The sequence below is a fragment of the Xenopus tropicalis genome, chromosome 9 (assembly GCF_000004195.4).
Source record: "Xenopus tropicalis strain Nigerian chromosome 9, UCB_Xtro_10.0, whole genome shotgun sequence".
Classification (NCBI taxonomy): domain Eukaryota; kingdom Metazoa; phylum Chordata; class Amphibia; order Anura; family Pipidae; genus Xenopus; species Xenopus tropicalis.
Window position 1 is genome coordinate 66,636,299 of NC_030685.2, and position 27,309 is coordinate 66,663,607.

The 27,309-nt window shown below is 40.5% G+C and overlaps 2 protein-coding genes across 4 annotated transcripts in view; both read left to right on the forward strand.

The window, feature by feature from the left end:
• sp3 (Sp3 transcription factor) overlaps positions 1-12,272 on the forward strand; it is a 28,332-nt gene extending 16,060 nt beyond the window's left edge. For 2 of the 3 annotated variants that reach the window (XM_002934605.5, XM_004917718.4), the window contains exons 4-7: positions 697-753; positions 4,230-4,422; positions 7,970-8,166; positions 9,393-12,272. In XM_002934605.5, coding sequence (XP_002934651.1) covers positions 697-753; positions 4,230-4,422; positions 7,970-8,166; positions 9,393-9,706 — 761 coding nt within the window. In that variant the 3' untranslated portion in view covers positions 9,707-12,272. The remainder of the gene's footprint in view (positions 1-696; positions 754-4,229; positions 4,423-7,969; positions 8,167-9,392) is intronic. The other variant, XM_004917719.4, reaches the window with a different exon arrangement.
• Positions 12,273-20,977: 8,705 nt separating this feature from the next.
• The window catches only part of LOC100497531 (dynein heavy chain 11, axonemal), a 187,259-nt gene continuing 180,927 nt past the window's right edge, over positions 20,978-27,309 (forward strand). The window contains exons 1-4 of the mRNA XM_031893873.1: positions 20,978-21,364; positions 22,120-22,263; positions 22,758-22,939; positions 23,029-23,218. Of these exons, the coding sequence (XP_031749733.1) occupies positions 21,065-21,364; positions 22,120-22,263; positions 22,758-22,939; positions 23,029-23,218 (816 nt within the window). The 5' untranslated portion in view covers positions 20,978-21,064. The remainder of the gene's footprint in view (positions 21,365-22,119; positions 22,264-22,757; positions 22,940-23,028; positions 23,219-27,309) is intronic.

Genomic DNA, 27,309 nt, shown 5'->3' on the forward strand with positions numbered 1-27,309 from the left:
CCACCGGCGACTTACATTTTTGCCGCTGGGATGGCAACTCGGGGAGATTAGTCGCCCGCGAACAGGGAGATTTGTCGCGGGCGACTAATCTCCCTGTGTGCCAGAGCCCTTATATACACACACCAAAAGAATTATTAGGAACACCATACTAATACGGTGTTTGACCCCCTTTCGCCTTCAGAACTGCCTTAATTCTACATGGCATTGATTCAACAAGGTTGAAATGTTGGCCCATATTGATAGGATAGCATCTTGCAGTTGATGGTGATTTGTGGGATGCACATCCAGGGCACGAAGCTCCCGTTCCACCACATCCCAAAGATGCTCTATTGGGTTGAGATCTGGTGACTGTGGGGGCCATTTTAGTACAGTGTACTCATTGTCATGTTCAAGAAACCAATTTGAAATGATTCGAGCTTTGTGACATGGTGCATTATCCTGCTGGAAGTAGCCATCAGAGGATGGGTACATGGTGGTCATAAAGGGATGGACATGGTCAGAAACAATGCTCAGGTAGGCCGTGGCATTTAAACGATGCCCAATTGGCACTAAGGGGCCTAAAGTGTGCCAAGAAAACATCCCCCACACCATTACACCACCACCACCAGCCTGCACAGTGGTAACAAGGCATGATGGATCCATGTTCTCATTCTGTTTACGCCAAATTCTGACTCTACCATTTGAATGTCTCAACAGAAATCGAGACTCATCAGACCAGGCAACATTTTTCCAGTCTTCAACTGTCCAATTTTGGTGAGCTTGTGCAAATTGTAGCCTCTTTTTCCTATTTGTAGTGGAGATGAGTGGTACCCGGTGGGGTCTTCTGCTGTTGTAGCCCATCCACCTCAAGGTTGTGCGTGTTGTGGCTTCACAAATGCTTTTCTGCATACCTCGGTTGTAACGAGTGGTTATTTCAGTCAAACTTGCTCTTCTATCAGCTTGAATCAGTCAGCCCATTCTCCTCTGACCTCTAGCATCAACAAGGCATTTTCCCCCACAGGACTGCCGCATACTGGATGTTTTTCCCTTTTCACACCATTCTTTGTAAACCCTAGAAATGGTTGTGCGTGAAAATCCCAGTAACTGAGCAGATTGTGAAATACTCAGACCGTCTGGCACCAACAACCATGCCACGCTCAAAATTGCTTAAATCACCTTTCTTTCCCATTCTGACATCCAGTTTGGAGTTCAGGAGATTGTCTTGACCAGGACCACACCCCTAAATGCATTGAAGCAACTGCCATGTGATTGGTTGCTTAGATAATTGCATTAATGAGAAATTGAACAGGTGTTCCTAATAATCCTTTTGGTGAGTGTATTTATCCCTAGGCTGGTGACCTTGTAGAGCCCCCCACAAGCTTTGTAGTGTTAAGGTGGCCATACATGTAGCAATAACTATCTTTCCTGTGACCATTGGTCGAAGAAAAAACGCACTAAATATTGTACGATAATATCTGTGTGTGTTTGGCCAGCTTTAGTCAAGGGAAGCTGGGCTGTATAATGCCAAACTAATGTACTTTGTAATGTAAACCTTTTTATTTTGTTGTTTCTAGCATTTGTTTTACTTACTACAGGTATGGTATCCGTTATCCAGAAACCCAGTATCCATAAAGCTCTGAATTACAGAATGGCCATCTTCCATAGATTCCGTTTCAATCAAATAATTGAAATTTTTTAAAATGATTTCCCTTTTCTCTGTAATCATAAAACAGTACTTGATCCCAACTAAGATATAATTAATCCTTATTGAAGGCAAAACAATCCTATTGGGTTTTATTAATGTTTAATGATTTTTTAGGAGACTTAAGGTATGGAGATCCAAATTATGAAAAGATCTAATATCTGGAAAACCTCAGGCCCAAGCATTTTGGATAACAGATCTCATACCTTTATCATATCCCCACCTTACTTTCATTAGCTGCTGATCCCCTTGAAATAAGAGTGATACTGACCTTGCATCTTGCTGCTGCTTGCGTCATAGCCAGTAGGAAACAAGTAGAGGGTACTTTATAGTGTATACGGCTGTATGCTGCGCTCTGCTACGCAACACTGCAGAACTAGAAGTAATGCCCAAGGTCTTTATATTGTCTGACTTTAGGCACTTCAGTGTAGATTTGGCTTTTGCTATGGATTTGGTAGCCAGAGGAGAGCAGGGAGAGCAAATAGGAATTGTTAAAAACATTTGTCTATTTTTGTAATCCTTTTTTTTTTTTTTATATTACTGTGCTAAGAACATTCTGTAACAAGACCCATTATCTGCTGCATGTGTCTCAGGTTTATTGATAAGGAAGTGTTTATGGATGGAATTTGGCTAAATTGATAAAATTAGTATTAATATTTTTCTGCCTCTCTATTTTTAGTAAGCATAAACATTTTTAACAGATGCCTGTTTTTTGTTTTTTTTTTTGCTTGTTTAACATAGGTGTCTTGCCCCATTAAAGGAACATTAACACCAAAAAATGAAAGTGTGGACAAAAGGAGAAAATGCACAGGTTACAAAGCAGACAACAGATAAAACACCATTGTATTCTACAGAGTTTCTTTTATCTGCCATGTATTCTGTGTCTTATCTCCTTTTGGATGGCTGCCCCCATGGCTACACAGGAGCTTTGTTTATCTAAACCAGTGATCCCCAACCAGTAGTTCACGAGTAACATGTTGCTCAGCAACCCATTGGATGTTGCTCCCAGTGACCTCAAAGAAGGTGCTTATTTTTGAAGTACTAGCTTGGAGGCAAGTTTTGGTTGCATCAAAAGCAGATGTTACTGCCAAGCAGAGCCTTCAATAGGCTATTAGTCCGCATAGGGGCTACCAGTAGCCAATCACAGCCCATATTTTGCACCCCCATAAACCTTTTGCATGCTTGTGTTGCTCACCCACTATTTTTATTTTTGAATGTGGCCCATGAGTAAAAAAGGTTGGGGGATCCCTGATCTAAACTATAGTAGTTTCTGAAGCAAACACACAACATTTACCAGTGCAGGGCAGTAGTACATTATAGTTTATTTACTTTGATAAATTTTCATGTTTTGGTGTTACTGTTCCTTTAAGGCTCCCACCATCCATCATGTAATTCAAAAGGGGAGAATGGCATGGCATAGATTAAAAGAAACCTAAACTCGTGGCACCTAAATCACTGGTGTGATGGTACTTTAGGTCCTCTGTTGCAAAATGTATAACTTAATCTGAAGTTGATAAAATCTTACTTTTAAAGGAGAAGGAAAGGCAAAATTTATTAAGCACACTATTAAAAAGTACTACTATTGCTGTGTAAAAACGCTATATTCCTGGCTTGCCTAATGAAAAATTTACAGAGATACACTTACTAGAACTTACATGCTTGTTTCAGTGAACGGCGCCGCCATCTTATCCAGCGTGTCTCTATGGGCTAAAAAGCATAAGCCGGCTCCCTGCTCCTGTTACAAAGTTTCTGCAGCTCCACAAACCCCCCCAAGCTCCACAAACCCCCGCTCCTGCCATAAACAATCGGCGCTCACAGCACCAGCTCGCCCTTCCCCCTCCTGCCTGTCGGAGTACTCTGCGACGCTGGGTCGCCATGGCAACCAGACGCTTCTGCCCTCTGCGCATGCGCCACCTGCAGTAACGAGTCTCTAAAGGTCCCCATACACGGGCCGACTATAGCTGCCGATATCGGTCCCTTGGACCGATTCGGCAGCTAATCGGCCCGTGTATGGGGAGAGCAGAGCGGCCTGGCCGACCGATATCTGGCCTGAAATTGGACAGATCTCGATTGGCCAGGTTAGAAAATCTGGTTGGATCGGGGACCGCATCGGCTCGTTGATGCGGTCCCCGATCCGACTGCCCCATTGCCGCCCACATAATCACAATCGGATTATTTATTTTTTTTTACCTAAATGCTCCCCGATATCGCCCACCCGTAGGTGGGGATATCGGGGGAAGATCCGCTCGCTTGGCGACATCGCCAAGCGAGCGGATCTGCTCGTGTATGGCCACCTTAAGTCTTGGGAGAGCGATATATTATGGGAAATCTTCTCTACCCAGCTCAGCGTTTTTTTTTCTTTGTTTGGCTTCTGATCTTCTGAACGGCTAAAGTATGGGGAGACTTAGGGGCACTATTGAGAGAACTGAAGGTATGCCTGCAGCTTGGGATTAACTCTTTATTAGTCTTTCCTTCTTCTTTAGATCAGTTATTAGGTGTTAATTGTACCCAGTGGCCTAAGCACATGTTTTTTTGTGTTTGTCCTCAGGTATAAGGATTAAAGAGGAAGAACCTGATCCAGATGAATGGCAACTTGCTGGTGACTCGACTGTGAACACCAATGATTTAACACATTTGAGAGTCCAGGTTGTTGATGATGAGCTGGACCAACCAAACCAGGAGGGGAAAAGACTGAGAAGAGTAGCTTGCACTTGTCCTAACTGCAAAGACGGTGCTGGAAGGTATGAGCATAACGCAAGTGTTGTGTATTGCCCATGCAGTTTACCTTTGGTAATGCTAAGTGATGCTTTCACATTTGCCTGATTTCACAATTACATGAGGTAGGCATACACGGATCAGTAAAAGTAGCTGGTCCCTACAGATGAATTCACCGACTTGGTGATCCATGTATGGGAAGGACAACCGATATCTGGAAGTATTAATATATGAATTGCGCAGGTTTGAAAAACCCCAAGGGGTGACAGCCGCTTTTGGTGCATTGACATATCCTTGTTTGGAGTAGTCTCCATAGGCCCACCTGTATGATCTGATTATTGGCCCAGCTTGTGGGTGGACAAAGTGAGAAGAGCAATAAAATCATCTAAACCTGATGCTCTGAAAGCATCTGCATGAGGATATTATAGTTATTTCTGCTATTAATTTATTAAAGAATTTAATAACTGCAGTGATTAGTATGGAAAGCCACACAGCCTGACAAAATGCTGTGTATATATCATAAAACCATGTGAATGAGACACACAGCAAAAGAATGATGGTGCTTACAGGTCTTAATATAATATAATGAAGCTGAAGCTAACGAAGGCAAAACATTTTCTACTTCCATGTTTGTGCTGAAAAGTCACATGATTTTAAGGAGTCAGTTTGACCGAATCCTGCTGAAAAAGGCCTAATCCGAACCAAATCCTAAATTTGTTGCAGCACTTGCATGCATAGCGACAATTTGCAACCATATTCTCAAAAATAAAGCGTTGCCTTTAGTGTTGTTTTGGGTGAAATAATTTGACTTTCTGAAAGCTGCTATATTGGCTTTATGCTTTGAGAAATCCGTTCCCGGGTACTAATGTGTCTGTTTGCTTTCTGGAAAGCACCAGTCCTGTTTTGCTTTACGGCTGGGACTGGAGAGTAATTATTAGAAGAAAGTAGAGAGTTCTTGTTTGTGCATGTGCTGATCGATAAAGTCGTTCAGTGCTACCATTCCCCTGTCAGACATACCAGCACTGGGTGTTTTAGTGAGGCCCCTGCAGCCAGTATTAGAGCAGGGGAGTAGGAGGCGGCAGTAGGGATTCCCCCACTGGAGCTACAGTCACTGACTGTACATGGATCTCACTGCCAGCACAAACAATGTGGTGGTGGAAGAATAGTTTTGTCTTTCTGGGGAGAATGCATTGCAAGGTCAGAGGTGATCTTTTTCCATTTGTTTTTGGCACCATACTGAGGGATTATGTACCTTCATTTTAGTGTAAACCCAGTTGTTGCAGCTTATGTAACACCAGGAAAGAGAAATATCGTAAATGCATTTACACAGTCTCTGCTTAGTCTGTTGCTTTTTGCATATGTTCTAGAAATCATATTTTTTAAATGCAAAAATATCTATAATGTTTTGGTGGCATCTAATGTGGTCTGCGTTGCATAAACCAACATATACAAACTGTCATTGAAGTGATACTGACTCTGCCTGCCCTACCCTGCCTATATGTGCCATACTCTGCCTACCCTATGTTGCATGTGTGCCATATGCTGCCTGTCCTATGCTGCCTGTGTGTGCTATACTCTGCCTTCCCTACCCTGCCTGTGTGTGCCATACTCTGCCTACCCTATGCTGACGAAAAAATTATATATCCACTGCACACACTTTGAGAGCTAATTTAAACATAGAAATTAGTTTAAAAATACAGGTGCCTGTCTGGAAAAAGCAATACAGGTTTCCCCACACAAACTGCTCACCGCTCAAATCTTTTGGTTTAGGCTACCCTATGCTGCCTGTGTGTGCCATACTCTGCCTACCCTATGCTGACTGTGTGTGCCATACTCTGCCTTCCCTACCCTGCCTATGTGTGCCATACTCTGCCTACCCTATGCTGCCTGTGTGTGCCATACTCTGCCTTCCCTACCCTGCCTGTGTGTGCCATACTCTGCCTTCCCTACCCTGCCTGTGTGTGCCATACTCTGCCTGCCTTACCATGCCTGTGTGTGTCATACTCTGCCTGCCTTACCATGCCTGTGTGTGTCATACTCTGCCTACCCTATGCTGACTGTGTGTGCCATACTCTGCCTTCCCTACCCTGCCTATGTGTGCCATACTCTGCCTACCCTATGCTGCCTGTGTGTGCCATACTCTGCCTTCCCTACCCTGCCTGTGTGTGCCATACTCTGCCTGCCTTACCATGCCTGTGTGTGCCATACTCTGCCTGCCTTACCATGCCTGTGTGTGTCATACTCTGTCTGCCTTACCATGCCTGTGTGTGTCATACTCTGCCTACCCTATGCTGACTGTGTGTGCCATACTCTGCCTTCCCTACCCTGCCTATGTGTGCCATACTCTGCCTACCCTATGCTGCCTGTGTGTGCCATACTCTGCCTTCCCTACCCTGCCTGTGTGTGCCATACTCTGCCTGCCTTACCATGCCTGTGTGTGCCATACTTTGCCTGCCTTACCATGCCTGTGTGTGTCATACTCTGCCTACCCTATGCTGACTGTGTGTGCCATACTCTGCCTTCCCTACCATGCCTGTGTGTGCCATACTCTGCCTGCCTTACCATGCCTGTGTGTGCCATACTCTGCCTGCCTTACCATGCCTGTGTGTGTCATACTCTGTCTGCCTTACCATGCCTGTGTGTGTCATACTCTGCCTACCCTATGCTGACTGTGTGTGCCATACTCTGCCTTCCCTACCATGCCTGTGTGTGCCATACTCTGCCTGCCTTACCATGCCTGTGTGTGCCATACTCTGCCTACCCTATGCTGCCTGTGTGTGCCATACTCTGCCTTCCCTGCCTGTGTGTGCCATACTCTGCCTGCCTTACCATGCCTGTGTGTGCCATACTCTGCCTGCCCTATGCAGCTTGTGTGTATGGCACACACAGGCAGTTGGGCAGCACTGTTCTAAGGCATATATCCTACTTAACGTTACCAAAGTCAAGGCAGCGATTAACTGCATGTCAAGGACATGTCTGTATCATTGCCTGAAAGGGCAGGATGGATTTATTATCAAATGATCATTGATAGTTAAAGGGGTACTAGAATTACTAATCAGGCAAAGTACAGTTTGCTGTGATTTTCTGTGTTACCCCATCTTGTGCAAAATCCAGTACTATTGGCAGCTTTGCTCCTACAGCTGGGTGCAAGCAGGGCACTAACCTAGGAACCATTGTTGTACCTGTTTGTAAACCTTGTGGAAGCTACATCCATGTCATTATTCGTGTCATACATCCCATGATTTTTCTCCTACATGCCTTTATTTTAAGTTTACAAGAAGGACTTTCAATCTGTATTTGTATTACTTTGTATAGCTGAATCAGTGAGGGCCAAACCCACATTAATAATGCCTAATGTTTTCTATAAAACAATGGTCCTGAGCGTTACTTAGCTGAACAAACTATTGCTTAGAAAGCATTATATCATTTGTCATCAGAATTCAGCCCTGTAGGCTGCCTGTTGTGTGGATGACTTTTCAAAAGTATATGGTAATGCAAGCAGCATGGCAACCATAAAATCTGGGTATTTCCCCTTTTTAAGGCAAATGTTTTACTATTTTTTCTATTCTTTAGGGGCACCAACCTTGGAAAAAAGAAACAGCACATTTGTCATATCCCAGGATGTGGGAAAGTTTATGGCAAAACGTCACATCTGAGAGCCCATCTTCGCTGGCATTCAGGGGAACGTCCTTTTGTTTGTACTTGGATGTTTTGTGGTAAGAGGTTTACTCGAAGCGATGAGTTACAACGGCATAGAAGAACGCATACTGGTAAGCAGTTTTCCACTACAATTTCTTTTAACTATCAATAGATGAATATATGTTTTAATATTTTTTGTTCCCCCGCTATGCAAAGTATTGGTGGTTAACATATAGTTTGTAGATGTAAGGCTAATGCCACGCTGTGCTGATTCCCCAGCCCCACGTGGCATTAGCCTAAGGAAAAACGCAGAGCTGCAGGATCTACAGTATCAGCACCAGTGTACATATACATATATCATTCGTTCTCTGGGGGTGGATTAGTGGCAATGTGATAGTACATTCCTTTTAGGTTTATCTTAGCAGGTGGATAAGAAATGTTTCCCAAGATTCTAAGGGCATTATTAGAAGCAATTACCACATCTGCCAGGTGTCTTGAGTATCTGTTTTAGTCTAGAGATCACAATGAATATTTCCTTTTGTGTCTATCATTCTAGGGCATGTTCAGATCTGCTGTTTGCAGCCTGACCATTTGTCTTTACTGCCCATTGGATCTCACTGCATGCATGGGTACTGTGGAGCTAGCATACACTGACTAAAGGTGGCCTTAGCCTGGGCAGATTTAAGCTGCCGATTTGAGTCCTTTAGACCAATTTGGCAGCTTATCTGCCTGTGTATGCAGCCAGACATCGAATTAGCCCATTATCGCCTACCACAGATGCACAAATCGGCAGATGGGCATATCGCCAAAAAAGCAGATCCCAATGTGTATGGCCACCTTAACATTAAAGCTGAATGCCAGTGCCAGTTGTGTGTTCTTTTGCTGTCCAGAACCGCAGCATGGTTCTATTATTTGACCTAGGTAGGCGAAACTGTGTAGATTGAGTGAATGGATGCGAGTGTCACAGTACCAGTCTGTGCAGAAAGGTCCAAATGCATGGGTGGCAGTTGGCACACTCGTAATATACACTTTCAGATATAGAGGTCTTACCCCCATTCTAATAAAAGGCACTAAATTTTGTCCAGGAGCAGCAACCCATATTAACAAATAAGATGTTTGCTTTCAAACAGGTAACTAGTAAATGATTGGTTGCTGTGGATTGCTGCCCCTGGACACATTTATTGCCTTTAACATAACCCCTTTTAATGTTTTTTACTAGTAAAAAATAAAAAAAACAGATTGTCGGGCAGCTACAAAATGCTGACAAGGTTTCACAATGACATGCTCAAAAATATAATAATTATACATTTTGTAAGTCACTGATACAAGCTTCTACATATATTTTGTCATCTTGCAGGTGAAAAGAAGTTTGTCTGCCCTGAGTGTTCAAAACGTTTTATGAGAAGTGACCACCTTGCCAAACACATTAAGACACATCAAAATAAGAAAGGCATCCATGCCAGCAGCGCCGTTCTGGCATCGATAGAAGCAAAGCCCGAAGATACTTTGATAACTACGGAAGGAACAACCTTAATCCTTGCAAACATTCAGCAGGGTTCCGTATCCGGCATAGGAACTGTACATACCGGCACCAGCAATCAAGATCTCCTTTCCAATTCCGAGATCCCTTTACAACTTGTTGCAGTTTCCGGAAATGAGACGATTGAGTAATTATCCCACGACACCTATTAATGTTGGTTATTTTTATACATTAGTGAGAAAAAGAAAACCTTGTTCTTGAGTTCTTAGATATCTTTTTATTGATGTGCAAACTTTTTTGGATTGACAGTAACTTGGTTATATATGACACTGAAATGCCTTACTTTGTATGCTATTCCATAAGTATGATCCAATGGTAAAATTTGCATGGCTTTTGTAGGTACTTTTGGAATCTAGTACAGATGATGAAATTTTACCATGATACATACAAGTATAAATAATGTTGACAGATGGAAATGGTAGTCTAACCAAACGCATCAATCCAGTGTGGTTTAGTGTAAAAAACAAAAAAAAATTCCAAAAAAAAAATAAAAAACCAGAAAAAATTAAGAATATGTTGGTATTTATCTATTGTAAGATAACAAAAGTTGATGGGTGAAAAAGATGTTATGATAAATGAAATTTTGTAATTTTCTCGATGACTGGAATTTTTTTAAGTATGCATAACTGACAAATCACGTTTCCCAGCAAATACTTATGTAGACTTGGCTTTATCTTCGCTCACCAACTTATCAGTTAACAGTCAAAACAAAAAAAACAAACATTTTTTTTTTTTTTTTTTTAAATTAGGTGAAATCTGTACACAATTTTAAGCATTTCTCTTGTAAAATTATACGGCAAGGTTTTTAACACAGAACTGTAGGCAACGGCCGCTGTCTAAGAATGTTTTGAAACAGAAAAAAGCCATGCGCAAGATTTAATTTGCCAAAACCAAATCTTGTTCAAGTTGTTCATCCCAACGGCAACATATAACCATTGTTGAAAGACTTTGTAGGTTTAAAAGCGTTTCGAGTGGTTTAAATGTTAACAACCCCACTTTATCCGACTACTGGTGGACCAAAAAAAACGATAGTGAACTGTGTTTAGCACATCTTCCTTCTCAATCTCGTGTGTATCCGACCGCTTCAAACCCATCGTTGTAAATGAACAAGTGAAGCGTTTGCAAACATGATTTGTATCTTTCCATAGTCAAACCACAAGGCATACAAATCCTAGTCCTGGGCGGTAGGGAGTTATACATGGGTGTTCATTTTATTTTCCTTTCATTTAATTTTTGTGAATCAGCATTTAAACACCTTTTTCTTTCTTCTATATTTTTTTTTTTTTGTTTTGTTTCGTTGCTTCTACCCATTAAAAATTGTATGTATCGAATACATTTACTTGATAAATATGTATATTTTTTTTATTACGTTGCTGTATTTTCGTTTTATTTTTTAATTGTTTATATTTTCGACAATAGTAAAGTGTAAAAAAAAAAAAAAAATTACGAAGTTACATTGCAGGAATGTAAGTGCTATACCATTTTTCTAAGAAGTAGTACAAATAAAAGAATAAGAGAAAAAAAATACTGCAGCTCCTCCGACAGTTTCACCTAGTTGCAGGCTTTGTTTGGGTCTCTGTTATTCCTACCACCTCAGATTTAAAAGAAAGCTACCTTAAAGTGTATGTTCCAAATGTATTATAACAGTGTGGTAGTTTAATAAAACACTATTTTCTTTCTTTGGACTTTGCTGTATTGCTATTCATTATCAGATTAAGAGAGAGACGCACCATTTCCTTGCAACGTAAAAGGCAGGTAAATAATGTATATATTTTATTCTCAAGCGGCATTTATGGAGGGGACCCCCCCCACACATTCATTTTAATCCTATTAAGTGCAGCTGCATCTTGTCACTATGAAATATTCACAAATAAAGTAATTCTTGCATATATATATCTTTTGTGAAGGAATCACTTGAGGGCCTCAAATCAACAAAAGACGCTAGAAATTCTGGGTTTACTGTAAATATCTACAGGCTCAATATAAAGCCTGTTGACCACTTGTCTCTTCAGCAACAGTTACGTTTGGGAGATGAATACTGTATCATAGATGCGTTGCTTATATGGTTAAACTTCTTGTTTTATGCATTAATGTCCATTTCATAGATAAAATGAAAGTGAACCCGGCATTGTTTTTTTCTTTTTCTTTTTTTAAATCCATTAAAAAAAAAAAAAATTTGTAATGTTTTTGTCACTTGTAGATGATTTTATTGCATAGATTGAAGAAAAGTGTTTTGTGTTCTATGTTTATGCTTCAGTATGGTTCTTAAACCCTAGATGGCTGTATTTTAAGCATGTGACTATATCGAGCTCACCTAAAATGTTCATTGTTTGTCGCCATAAGAGAGGCCACTTTTGGTATCACAATTGCAAAGTTAAGTTTGTTCTTTTCACTTTTTATTGGGCTCTTCCTACCCTGGTGTTCAAATTTCCTATATGCTACAACAAATGATAAAGATTGTCTGTTAATGTCCAACTCAGTTTATCTTTTCTTTTTTTTATTTTAAAAGCCAGATTTTTATTTACCTCTTTGGTTTCATCGGCTTTGTAGGTCTTTTTACGGAGAACATCATTTCAACAGGAAACTGCGACTTTTGATATTATGCAGCCCTATCGCAGGCAAGCACCTTATCATATATATCTGTATCTGCAACCACCATTGTACAGTTGTATGTAATATTAAATGTTACGGCTTGTTCACAAAGCATTATAAACTTTGTTGGTTTACTTTTTATATCATACACTCAATACATTTTTATTAGATTGGTTAAATATTTTCTTATATAAACTGCCAGGCCTTTAGGCATAGAAACAGATATTTCAGATTTTTTTTTTTTTTTTTTTTTTTTACTGCTGTCTGAATATGGTACATTTCTGTAAAATGCATATAGCTGGATTTTCTGCTTAGGTAGATGTAAAATAAAGAACACAACCTTAAAGCTGTATAAATCTGTAAACTTTTTATTTTGCTCAAATGGCCTATTTTGTTTTTTATTAGTACAGGTATGGGATCCCTTATCCGGAAACACGTTATCCAGAAAGTTCCGAATTACGTAAAGGCCATCTCCCATAGACTCCATTATAAGCAAATAATTCTGATTTTTAAAAGTGATTTTCTTTTTTTCTCTAATAATAAAACAGTACCTTGTACTTGATCCCAACTAAGATATAATGAATCCTTATTGAGGCAAAACAAGCCTAGTGGGATTATTCAATATTTAAATGATTTTTAGCAGACTTAAGTTATGGAGATCCAAATTACCAAAAGATCCCTTATCCAGAAAACCCTAGGTCCCGAGCATTCTGGATAACAGGTCCCATACCTGAATTCCTAACACATTAAAGGATTGTAAAATTATACCGAAAAAGTATGAACAGGCTGTGCTATAAACACATCTAACGTTTGGGTAACTGCATTCAAATGAAATACCCTTCTACTCACCAAGAGAAATCACAAAAACTAAGGGGCTTATTACATCTCTAGGAAGCACCAAGGGGAGTAAATTTTTACTTCTTAGGCTTATGCTGAGAATCCGCCCCTACGGTTGAATCGGTGCTCTACTGTGTCGGCCCAGTTGCAGGAACATGGAGCGGATTTTGGCTCCAAAATATATACTTGTGTGTTTTAGAGCTGAAATCTGCTCCGTGTGCTTGTATTCAGGCAGTGACACAAGCGCTGATTCAAGCGTAGGGGTGGATACTCTGCCTGCTTTATCAGTGCACATATCCAGGGTGTAGCTGCGCTCTGCACCTTTGGCTACTGGGAACAAGGTACACAGAGTTGTGCTGTATGTGAAAAGGATTCCTGTACTTAATGCCTGCTAATCTATAGGCAGGTGGCAATCACAGGGCTCCTTGTGCCCATTGAACTCTAACTTGAACACTGAATGCAATGCAAGCTATGGGGCGTCCAAAGAACTCCCACCCCAGCCCTCTTGTATACTGCATATGCCAAGTGTAGGCAGTGCTGTATTCTTGAGAGACTCTGACATTTGCCTATAGGCACTAAGCAATGGGGCAGGTACAAAAAAAACATGGCACCTTGGCATCCTGTTTGCACTCTGCCCCTACAAGTTGTTAATGCCCCATGTCCTTTATTGGCCATAGATAATTTTGTACGATGGTGTTTAATATTACATAACCCATTACTTAGAAAAAAAATCATAATGGTTTTTCATTTTCACTTCTCCGTGTTAAAGGTATTGTTCACCTTTGCATTAACTTTTAGTGTAATGTAGAAAGTGATATTCTGAGTCAGTTTGCAATTGGATTTGACTTTGTGACTTCATAAACCTTTTTGGATCGGGTACTCGCCCACGATAGCAGCGACCAAGTGGCTCTGTATGCGCTTTCTCCTTAAGGAGGGGCAGGGGTCCAACAGGGGATAGGCAGTTCCACCGTAAACCTATTAAACTGTGGGAAATCCAAATTACTGTATGAAAAAGGGATCCAGTAAATAGTATGGGGTAAACTCACCAGAGTAGCCCAGGTGCGCATGAATTGGAGGCACTGTGGGATTGTAGCATGGCAGCCCTGTTGTGCAACATGCATCTTAACCAATGTTCTTATCAGGGTTAGTACAATCACTTAATGGTAATGTCCCACAGAGAGATTAGACACCCACGATAGATCTTTTCTACCATGGGCGACTATTCTCTCCAAAATGCCTTTCTTCCAGCAACAAAGGAAATTGCCTATGGAAAGGCTTACGCATGGCTTTGGTTTCCCAGAGTCGCCCAGAGTTGCCTGAATTTTGCTCGTGTGCACCTAGCAAGCAGCACAATGTCACTGAGCTTTCATTTGGAGCCCTGGGGCAAGGGTACCGCTCTGTAATTCATTTTACACAGTAATGCTCATGTGCTGGAATGCTGGAAAACAGTTTAAATATTTTTCATGATTTTTTTTTTAAATCCATATTTGTCTCTGCTTCTTGAAGGCTAAACCTCTCTTCAACTAAATGTCTTAACAGCATGGGAGACACTAGTTACCTTGATTTTGTTTGTGCGTAATCTACAACATTGCCTTCCCAGATAACCCAGACTTGTCCTTCAGGCTGCTATGTATCATTCATTACTCCAGAGGCCATGTTTCCGGAGACTATTTGGAACTCAACGTGATTTGCTGAAGACAAATTTGTGCACAGTGGTCTCTGATGCATTGTTAGAAGATAACGGATATTTACTAAAGGATACAAATACATTAAATGCTTATATAGAACATTAAATGTTCTACTATATTTTACTTTTGTAATATACAAATACAGTGGTGTGAAAAACTATTTGCCCCCTTCCTGATTTCTTATTCTTTTGCATGTTTGTTACACAAAATGTTTCTGATCATCAAACACATTTAACTATTAGTCAAAGATAACACAAGTAAACACAAAATGCAGTTTTTAAATGAGGGTTTTTATTATTTAGGGAGAAAAAAAATCCAAACCTACATGGCCCTGTGTGAAAAAGTAATTGCCCCCTGAACCTAATAACTGGTTGGGCCACCCTTAGCAGCAATAACTGCAATCAAGCGTTTGCGATAACTTGCAATGAGTCTTTTACAGCGCTCTGGAGGCCCACTCATCTTTGCAGAATTGTTGTAATTCAGCTTTATTTGAGGGTTTTCTAGCATGAACCGCCTTTTTAAGGTCAGATGGCCGGACATTCTCCTTCATGATTTTTTGGTAGACAGTAGAATTCATGGTTCCATCTATCACAGCAAGCCTTCCAGGTCCTGAAGCAGCAAATCAACCCCAGACCATCACACTACCACCACTATATTTTACTGTTGGTATGATGTTCTTTTTCTGAAATGCTGTGTTACTTTTACGCCAGATGTAATGGGACACGCACCTTCCAAAAAGTTCAACTTTTGTCTCGTCGGTCCACAAGGTATTTTCCCAAAAGTCTTGGCAATCATTGAGATGTTTTTTTAGCAAAATTGAGACGAGCCTTAATGTTCTTTTTGCTTAAAAGTGGTTTGCGCCTTGGAAATCTGCCATGCAGGCCGTTTTTGCCCAGTCTCTTTCTTATGGTGGAGTCGTGAACACTGACCTTAATTGAGGCAAGTGAGGCCTGCAGTTCTTTAGATGTTGTCCTGGGGTCTTTTGTGGTCTCTCGGATGAGTTGTCTCTGCGCTCTTGGGGTAATTTTGGTCGGCCGGCCACTCGTGGGAAGGTTCACCACGGTTCCATGTTTTTGCCATTTGTGGATAATGGCTCTCACTGTGGTTCGCTGGAATCCCAAAGCTTTAGAAATGGCTTTATAACCTTTACCAGACTGATAGATCTCAATTACTTTTGTTCTCATTTGTTCCTGAATTTCTTTGGATCTTGGCATGATGTCTAGCTTTTGAGGTGCTTTTGGTCTACTTCTCTGTGTCAGGTAGCTCCTATTTAAGTGATTTCTTGATTGAAACAGGTGTGGCAGTAATCAGGCCTGGGGTGACTACAGAAATTGAACTCTGGTGTGATAAACCAGTTAGGTTATTTTTTTTTAACAAGGGGGGCAATCGCTTTTTCACACAGGGCCATGTAGATTTGGAGTTTTTTTTTCTCCCTTAATAACGTAAACCTTCATTTAAAAACTGCATTTTGTGTTCAATTATGTTATCTTTGACTAATAGTTAACGGTTTTTGATGAGCAGAAACATTTAAGTGTGACAAACATGCAAAAGAATAAGAAATCAGGAAGGGGGCAAATAGTTTTTCACACCACTGTATTTATATATTTTTACATTTAAATCTATATCTTTCTATATAGGTATAGGAAATCAATTATCCAGAAACTTCTGAATTATGGGACAGCTATCTCCCATAGACACCATTCAAATCAAATAATTCTAATCTTTAAGAAACCATTCCTTTTTTCTCTGTAATAATAAAACAGTACCTTGTACTTCATCCAAATTAAGACATAATCCGTATTGAATGATGCAAAATAATCCTATTGGGTTTAAAGGTTAACTTGCTTTTTTGTTTTTTTTAATTAGGCTTAAGGTATGGAGATCCAAATTACGGATCCCTTATCTGGGTAACCATCCCCCCCCAGGTCACAAGCATTCTGGATAACAGTTCCCATACCTGTGTGGACTGAAACGCTGGACACAAGTGATGTGAAATAAAGACATTTTGTTGTTCTTATACATGAGAGTGCTGGTACTTCCCAAACATGTATAACGTCAATGTTATACCAGTAATTTCATGATGATAATGTTGTGATGCCAGGAGAAACTGCTGTAAGTAACATCACAGGAGATCATCTATTACCGAATGAACACTGCTCTCTGGGAAGTTTAATTCCATATATGCCCCCAGTATCCAGAAAACATCCCTTTTAGACTGGATGTGCAGTGTAGCAATTCATTATGATGGGTGTACTGTGAATGTGCCCTCCCCTAACTACTGGAAGGGATACCTGGAACAGAGATAAACAGCGCAGCTGTGCTCCCCAGCAAAGTACCCTGGGTTTGTGTTTTCTAACTGAGGCACACTCACCCACGGGCATATATCACAAGTGGGAGAAATATCCACTCACGATTACACCTTTGGTATTTCCATTATTTAGTTTATGCCCCCAAAGCTTTCTCACTGGTTCTGACTTGCACACTGTAAGACTTTGCTGGAATTCAAGCCAGGAACTTCCATGATTCTGACTTCTCTCCCTAAGCACTGGGCCAGGTGAGCAGGCAGCAAGCTCTTGTGCCTCATTCATTTTCATTAGCTTTCTCCTGGCCTTTATAATCTCACCTCTGCAGCCTTATTGGCCAGATAAGGTTAGCCAATCAGACTTGTCTCAGCCCTACATAAACCCTTCTGTTTCACCAGTTCTTTTCCTGAATATTGGCCTCTGTTAGCTTAAATATTGTGGCTTGTCCCTAGTTCTTGCTTCCTTTTGCTCCTGATCCTGCTGTTTTCCTGGTTCTGTCCCTGCTCAGGTCTTGTTCCTTCTCCAGACTCTTTGCCCGCTCAGCCCCACTCCTGTCTGTCCCTGACTCTTCAACCTCTCTGTCCCTCTCCAGTCTGTCACTGACTATTTGCCCTCTCCGTCCCACTCCAGACTCTTCACCTACTTTGTCCTGTTTCTGCCTGTCCCTGACTCTTTGCCCTTTTCTTCCCAGTCCAGACCCTTCTGCTCCCTCATGTCAGTGCTCTTCACCCTCTCTGTCCCTTTCCAGACTCTCCACCCGCTGTGTCGCACTTCTGCCCATCACTGACTCTTCACCCTCTATATCCCAATCCTGTTCCTGACCTTCAGGCTCTCCTGTTTCATACCTGTCTTGTTTCTGATTGGTCACAGTAACCAGTCCTCACCTGTAGGGCTCGCCACCCACTGAAATCCCTTACACATACCAATGCCGCTAGAATTCATATTAGGTTGAACTTAATGAACATGTGGGTTTTCTTGTTCAATCTCACTAATGATGTAACTATTTGTGTAACAAAGGAAAACAGCAGGTGCCCAGACAATGCCACATCATTAATAGGCAATGGCACTGAAAACAGAAATCAAATATTCAAAATAATCTCTCAGCAGTGAAAAATATCGGGTTTCCTCGGTGTTGTGCTCATTAAAACTTGATACACAACAGAAAAAGATCAGGTTGCCAGTGCCACAGTACCTTGTGAGGTGAACGTTCCTCTAGCGTTAGTTAAAGGGGTCGGGAATAATTAATTTCTGTGCCAACAAGGTTGCTGGCTAAATGTTTCACACTTCTGAATGCAACAAGGCGTGTGCTTGCACATAATGAGCCAGGTCAGCCTTGAAAAGCTGGCACTTTGGAAACTATTAGTAGCCCATCAAGAAGCCAGATGTAATTAGCTTTATTAGCTGCATCCATTTACTGACATCTACTGGAGGCAGCAAACAGACCCAAGTGGGCGGCCTGTATATGAAAGCACAGCTGTAGGTTCTTTTCTGATCATACTAGTGACCACTCAAACTTATGGGTGTTTCACTGGGTGCAACTCTGCAGGTCCTGGAAGGTTTTTAAGAGTAGGGGGTAGAATAAATGCCACAAAATACAGTGAAATTCTTGAGAAACACTGGGAGAAGTTATGTCTTCCAGAAAGACAATGATCCCAAGTATAAAGCCAAAACTACACAAGAATGTATTAAAGACATTTGTACTCTGGAATGGAGTCCAGATCTCAATCCAATAAAGGGTTTGTGGATGGTCTTGAGAAAGGCTATTCCTTCACAATCCCCATAAACCTGAGCTTTAACAGCTTTGCCAAGAGGAGTGGGGAACAATGCATTTCCGGGACGTCACTTTTGTACAGAACATCCTCTGATTTGTTATTTTTTTGGGCTTTACCCTACAATTTCAGTCTGAATGTTAGTTTTAGATTGTTGCATTTAAACATAGAATATCCGAACATTCCTTAGAAGAAGACTAAAATCTGAACATGTATGGCAAGCTCAAGGCTACATTCAGACCAGGATAAACACAGGCTGAGAAACAACCTGACCACTGCATATTATTTCTGCACCTGCAGGCATGGTGTCGGCCTGGGTCCAGACACACAGTGTATTCTCTAGCATTTTAGCACCAAAATTGACTCCATGTGTCTGCGCCCCGGCTGACACAATGAGCAGACTGCATTATACAAAGGCTGAGAAACAGCCTGGTGTGACCATAACTTTACAAAGCTTCCAATTTTGGCTACAAAAGAGCAATTCCACCCAAAAACAGTATTTTGCATAATGAACATAATGAAAAAGAACTTTCCAATATATATCTTTTCAGGTTTTTAAGCTATTTGTAAATAGGGTTGGTGCCCAGCCAGTATTTGACCGGTCAAGGCAGTAAATAACCAGCTAGGGCCGGGGCCGGAATTACAAATTTACCAGCAATGACATTACTGGTAATACCCTATAAATCCCGCTACTGGATTACCCCTTATAAGGCTAGACCTGATATGCCCCACCCATTTTCCTGGCCAGTTTGCCCATTTCCCCAGCCAGTCTGTCCATTTCCTCACCCTGTGATGTCATTGTCCCGCCCCATGTGACATCACCGCCTACTCCCTGACCTGAAGGCCTGTGTTATTTTACAAAAAAGCGGCAACCCTATTTGTAAATGCACTTCTGGTTCTGACTCCTGTGTGTAGCAGAACAGACCTGGAAGGGAACTGACTTCTGCTACATCATTGCAAAGGTCAGAACTAGAGAACAGAAAGGGATAAACAAGTACAGTTTTAATCTGGAATTACATTTCCAACTCCATTGAATCTTTGAATTGCTTTCTAAATAGAGCTGGAAAACAGGATATGTAACTGCATTCCTTTCAATGGTTATTAAACATGGTATGGCCGACATTCACAGTCTTGATGGCCCTCCCTTGCCGTTTCTTCCAGCTACAAAATGATCAAATAAGTGAAAGCATCTATAGGGGTCAATGATTCAGTTGCTGTCCTTTTGTTGTCTGGGTCAGGCTATACCTAATATGCATACATTCTTTGGGCTGCCTGAATTGTGGCCCTACAGCTACACTATACTCATAGGAGCACCCAAATTGTGGCCCTACAGCTGCACTATACTCATAGGAGCACCCAAATTGTGGCCCTCCAGCTGCACTATACTCATAGGAGCACCCAAATTGTGGCCCTACAGCTGCACTATACTCATAGGAACACCCAAATTGTGGCCCTACAGCTGCACTATACTCATAGGAGCACCCAAATTGTGGCCCTACAGCTGCACTATGCTCATAGGAACAACCAAATTGTGGCCCTACAGCTGCACTATACTCATAGGAGCACCCAAATTGTGGCCCTACAGCTGCACTATACTCATAGGAGCACCCAAATTGTGGCCCTACAGCTGCACTATACTCATAGGAACAACCAAATTGTGGCCCTACAGCTGCACTATACTCATAGGATCACCCAAATTGTGGCCCTACAGCTGCACTATACTCATAGGAGCACCCAAATTGTGGCCCTACAGCTGCACTATACTCACAGGATCACCCAAATTGTGGCCCTCCAGCTGCACTATACTCATAGGATCACCCAAATTGTGGCCCTCCAGCTGCACTATACTCATAGGAGCACCCAAATTGTGTCCCTCCATCTACACTATGCTCATAGGATCACCCAGAAGGTTGGGCAGATTTAATTGGATTGCTGGGTCATTGTTATCATCTCTGCACTCCCCCAACATACAGACATTAACATAGGCTAGGAATGAGATGTCCCTGAAAGCTGCTGCTATGTGAGTGCTGTTGAAGGGGGAAGTGCAGTGTTACTGCTCAGGTATCACAGGGAAGAGTCAAATATACAAAAGCAGTTAGAAGCGATGAGCCCACAGCTGCCCTACCTGTTTGTTATTATGTTATCAATATTTAATGGCAATAGTTCATGTACAACAGTAGCCCAGTCACCTATAGTTAGTGCAGTACTGGGAATCAGCACATAAAGATGGTCCGGAGCAGCTCATAAGAAGCTGTTGGTGAGAGAATATATTAGAGTGTTGGAACCCTGTCAGTGCCCAGATGGAGACCAACACTGCTTTCCCACCGGAGGCACCAAAGGTCAGCTTGGTAGCTGGCGATGAGCGCGTAGACTACATCAGAGAGCAAGTATTCAGATCCCTTAGGTTAAAAACTGACAAATGGAACCGCTTTGTATCCAATGAGGAGAATCAGAAGCTGGTACTGGACTTTCTGGAGGCTGCACAGTGTCGGAGGCTGGTCTTCTTCTCTGGGCCTGGTGGTAGTCTGCATGCATCAGCTGAACAGGTCAGTGCAGTAGAAACTCCTGGTAGTGGGTTTGTGGCCCAGACCTCTAACAGATAGGAACAGAATTACTACAGGAAATATAGTTTCTTTTCTTAGCAAATATTTTTTAATATTCTCTCTGCTTTCACCAAAAATTCTTCTCTCCATTTACCTGTTCTCCAATGGGATAGCTACAAGGGGTTCAGGGATTGTGAACTTACAGGGGTCCTGGGGCCTGAGCTGGTACTTTGCAGTGGCTTAGGCCACCTCTTTCAGCAGTTTAACAGGTGGTTGATCGTTCATTCTGGTTTGCGTTGGAGCTTCAGGTCTCTCTTCCTGCCTTTGCAAGACTTCAATCCTCCTTATTTCCCTGGGTTGGCTGCTTGTTACAATAGTGAATGCTGGTGGCCTGCCTCCTCCTTATTCTTTGGGCATAAAGTGCAAGCTCTTAATCTCCTGTAGGTGCAATACTCCTCTTAGTTCTCCTTGAATTTGCTTGATAACCATCTGGAAGGACCCTGTGCATAACCATGATAGGAACCCACTTCACCCACTACACATGCTTCTAGAATTATCAATAAAGACCAGATGTACACTGGCATTCCCAAGCCCTTTCTTTGTCCCTTTCATGTAAGCAACAATATAACAAATAAAGGGCAAATACAATTTATCCCACATTACAACTGCCTAATTTTACATCTGAGAAGATCATGGAAATCATTAACAGTCACAGTCATCACAGTAATATTTTTCTACAAAATCTGCAGTATTTGTGTGTACACAGTTGGGAGATGCACTCCTTATGCCATTACCCTCTTTCCTTCATACAGCTGCCAATATCTTCCAAAGCCAAACAGTTCTGCTTGGTAAAGAAAGAGCCAGTAAGAATTTCCACCACTAACTACAAGCAGAGTATTGAAATGGGAGAAGTTTCTTATATGATTCTGGAGCAAGTCCCTGTTCTCATCAGTGAAGTAAGTTTTTATTTTGTGGTTTAGACATAGTAAGTGTAAGCTCCAGTTTGTCCATTCAGGCTAGGGCTGCCAGGACATGTAACCAACTCAGTTGTAGCTTTCTCAGTTTGTTACTAGAAAACTAGGCGGGTCAGAGACTACAGTTTCACTGGAAGTTGGAAGTCAGTAAGGAAGCCCTGGACACTTGCTTGCAAATATACCCCTGTCCACTTGGACTTCCCTACTGACTTCTCACTCCCAATGAAGTCTGAAAGCTGTAGGTTAAATTCAAAGGGAATACTGTGAGTGCATTAAACAGATTTTCTAAGACATATATTTGACCTGGAATAATGTTGTGTTTTGCAATCCCCTTGCAATAACCGGTCAAGAGCCTGGAGTTATTTTGTAAAAAGGTACATTTCAACACCAGAGTGGCATTTAAACCTGTTTGTATACCTACATCATACAAGGTTACAAGGTTGCTCGTCAGTTGACAAGGTTCTTCATTTCTTCAGGTGTTGCTCACAATTCTATCCAACCCAAAGAATTATACTGAGTGGCCAAGGGTCATTTTGCAAGATATTAGAGGTCATATCGAAAATCTCAAATGTAAAGTGATAAATCTCCAGGGCCTCGTTTCTGGAAAGACGTACTTACCAATGCCCACAATCCCTGAGTTTGACGACGATACAAATATGTAAGTATCCATCAGTGTTTAATATATTGTTACCTGTATTACCAAAATAAAATGAGGCGACTCAGATCTTTTTCTCTTCTCCTCCCTAGCTTAAGCACCAATGATAGAATTACCCTTCATGCCATAGAAACCATTGTAATCCAATGGACCCATCAGATAACAGATGTTCTTAACCGAGACTCGGCACAAAAGATTTTAAAGGGTGAACATCCAGGACCCTCTGCTGAACTAGAATTTTGGCTGATGCAGAAAGAAAACCTGTATGGCGTTTCTTGCCAGGTATTAATCACAAAATGGGGTTCTGGTGCTACATGCATGTCATAGTCAACACACAGGGTTATTTAGTTTGGTAGGTATACGTATAGTTGGAAAATAATAGGAAAATTGTTTAAATATTGTATCTGCAAAGGATCCAGGGTTCAATGTCTAATCTTACTAATTTCCCACTAATTATTCAATCATTGCTTCTCAACTGTATGTAAAAGTCTATAAAACTCTCCTGTTGTGCTCCCTAAAGAAGGTGCTCCAAGCTTAGAGAGTATCATTCACCTAATAATTGTTATACACATACGTGTGAGGTAGAATCACGGGACAGTAACATGCCTGAGGCAATCACACATTATGTACGTCTGTGCCCAAACATTGCTCCAATTGAAGGGACCAGAGTGCTCCATAGGGTTTCTTTTCACTTGGTTCGCCAGTATAGCAATGTATTCAGGCATATAAAATAATGGATGTAATGGCTCCACCAAAAATGGCATGAATGAAAACCAGAGCCATCTTTTATATGAAGCAGGTTGAATTATTATTGAAGAATTATTTTGCATGAAAGGAGATCTAAACACTGTTGCTTACTGTAGTTCAACCATACCTTCCTTAAAATTTGTTGGACAAATTACTTAACTTATTATCAAGGTTAAGTCTTGCTGGAAGCTAATCAGGTTGTACCCCTTAAGCAATATGGCTCAGTAAAACTTTCCCCATGCTCTCCAGATCTGCATTAAAATGCAAAATAATCTTCCAATGAGAATCCCAGCTGATCTGTGTAAATCTGGCTCCATGTTCTCTGTTCCAGCAATTGGAGTTGGGAGCATTAAGCACAGTTTCCCAGCACTGAACAAGTCTGTCCTTTATCCCATGTCTGATTCCTGTGTCATATAATGAAGCCAAATGACATAAACATCTCTGTATATAAAATAACAGCAAGATGCCTGACATAGTCATAATCTGCAATCTCACTGGTGAATTCTCTTGAATCTTTAATTAAGTTTTTGCTCCAAAGAACTCTTATAGTTATATTGACTTTCATATGTAATTACATTTTTGGTCAACTTCTGTAGAGAACTAGGGTCAGTTTATGAAGGGTATAGATTCCCTCCATGGTCTTGAATAAACCTTTATTGTTAAGTGTAGCTTTAAAAACCCCTCTGTATGTTTGCTGGACTACAGTTCCCATCATGCTTTGACTATACTGGGCATTCGTTATTCAGAAACCCATTATCCAAAAAGCTCAGAATTATGGGATTTATGAAGTTATGGAGGTCTAAATTACTGATTACTGACCCCTTATCTTAAAAAAACCCAGGTCCCAAGCATTCTGGATAACAGGTCCCATACCTGTAGTAGTTCAGCAATGTCTGGGTGCAGCATCATTGCCTAAAGTTATATGTCTGGATTAAAAAAATCCTCAACTATATTTTACCCAAATCTATTATTATAAGGCAGAGGAGAATCTAGTCTGATGGTGTCATGGGAATTGTCTTCATTTAAATGTCATCAAAACTAAGGAGTTGGTGTTGGACTTTAGTGGGAAACATAAGTGGTCCTACTGTACTCTTACTATCAATGGGGCTGTAGTAGAGAGGGTGAGTAGTTTTAAGTATTTAGGGGTAAAAATTCCAGAGGACTTGACATGATCTGACCACATTCAAGCACAGACTAAGAAGGTTAGGCAGCGTCTCTATTATATGAGAAAATTACGGAAATTTGGAGTTTCACCAGAAATGTAAAAAGTTTTTATTTTGGTGCTATGGAGAGTGTTTTGCGACAGAATATTGTCCTATGATTTGGGAATTGCCATGGTCGTTAAGATTAAAGGTCCCCATACACCATAGGATCCACTCGCTTGGGACTGCATCAACGAGACGATGCGGTCCCCGATTCGACTAGATTTCCTAACCTGCCCGATCGAGATCTGGCCGATTTCAGGGCAGATATCGGTCGGGCAGGCCCGTCGGAAGTGCTCATACATGGGCCGATTAGCTACTATCGGCCCGTGTATGGGGACCTTTACAGTGCAGCAGAACGTTGCTAGATTGGCTCTATCATTACAAGATATCTGTATAAGGAGATGTAGAGTTAGAGCATCTAGAAATATAAACGATAGAACTTGTTTGATCTATTGAAATCTGGAAAACATTTTAGGAGCCTTAAGGCTACAACAGAGAGCTTGGGAGAAGTTTTACCCTCAGGCTATTAGCTTTCGTATTCATCATATGTTACCACAGCTTTTTAAATAGTTTTTTTAAAAACGCCGTGGCCCAGCCTCCCCCACTTTAGATCATTGCATCTCCGCGCCTAAAAAGAAATTCAGAACCAGCCAAGACAGCTACAGTCTACCCGAAACTAGATGTTATGATCGTGGATCACCTTACGTGAGTTTTAATTGGGTTTAATTATTTCTTTACACAATTTGTTTTTATTAGGTACTAATAAAGGTTAAGTTTTAGGAATGTATTTTTCACCTACTTTTCTTGGATGACGTATTTGCCTGATATAGAGCTGGGTAATGGTGCATTTGACTGAAGTCTAAATTGGGGACCACCTGCAAAGGTGTGTCTCTACTTTCTAGTTTTTGGTTATACACATACTTCGTTTGCACATTACCCTTTCTGTCCTCTTCTAATTAATTCAATCCCATAGTGGAATTATTGATTTTGGGTTTATTTGAATGTGATATTTGGGTGTGGGTGGTGCAGTCAGTTTTTCTTTTCTATTTTAAATAGTTTTTTTTAACTGATACTGGTAAAATATTGATATTTTTTTAGATATCTTAGATGATGTCACCCTTGGTTGCTGTGTTTTTGTAAATAATACAGCATTTTGTAATTAAGTATTTTTTATATTATAAGCACCGTGTCATTCAATTCATTTATAGTGGTAACTGTTTTTTTGGTCAATGGTTAATTTTTTGCTAATGATGTTTGTTAATGATTATTGTCATGGTGGGAAACCGACATGTATTTGTGATGTATGCACAATGCACGAATGTATATTAGTTGCCTGGCTGCTGAGTTTAATGTAAAAAAATGGCACTATGTTTTAATGTTCTTAGTATGCATTTTATCTTGTATATAAGCATAATTGCACTATTGCTATTAATATGTATTCGTGTATTGTATTGTATCTTGAAAGGATTAGGGAATATTTCACTACAGGTTGTACTTGTATAACTGTTTACAGTATGTGTTAAATAAAGGTATGTATCTATCTATCTATCTATTTTTCATCTATTTATCATCTTTCTGTCTATCTATCTATTTATCTATTTCTCATCTATATATCTGTCTGTCTATCTATCTATTGATCTATCTATCATCTTTCTGTCTATCTATCTATCTATCTATCTATCTATCTATCTATCATCTATATCTATCTATCTATCAATCATCTATCTATCTATCTATCTATCTATCTATCTATCTATCTATCTATCTATCTATCTATCTATCTATCAATCATCTATCTATCTATCTATCTATCTATCTATCTATCTATCTATCTATTTATCTGTCATCTATCTATCTATCTATCTATCTATCATCTATTTATCATCTATCTATCTGTGTATTTATCTGTCTGTCTGTCTATCTATCTATCATCTATCTATCTATCTATCTATTTATCTATCTATTTTTCATCTAGTTATCATCTTTCTGTCTGTCTATCTATTTATCTATCTATCATCTTTCTGTCTATCTGTCTATCTATCTATCTATCTATCTATCTATTTATCTATCTATCTATCATCTTTTTGTCTATCTATCTATCTATCTATCTATCTATCTATCTATCATCTATCTATCTATCTATCTATCATCTATCAATCTATCTATCTATATATCTATCTATCTATCTATCATCTATCTATCTATCTATCTATCATCTATCTATCTATCTATCTATCAATCATCTATCTATTTATCATCTATCTATCTGTGTATTTATCTGTCTGTCTGTCTATCTATCTATCATCTATCTGTCTATCTATCTATTTATCTATCTATCTGTCTGTCTGTCTATCTATCATCTATCTGTCCATCTGTCTATCTATCTATCTAAAATCTCAGCATACCCCAAAACATCACAAA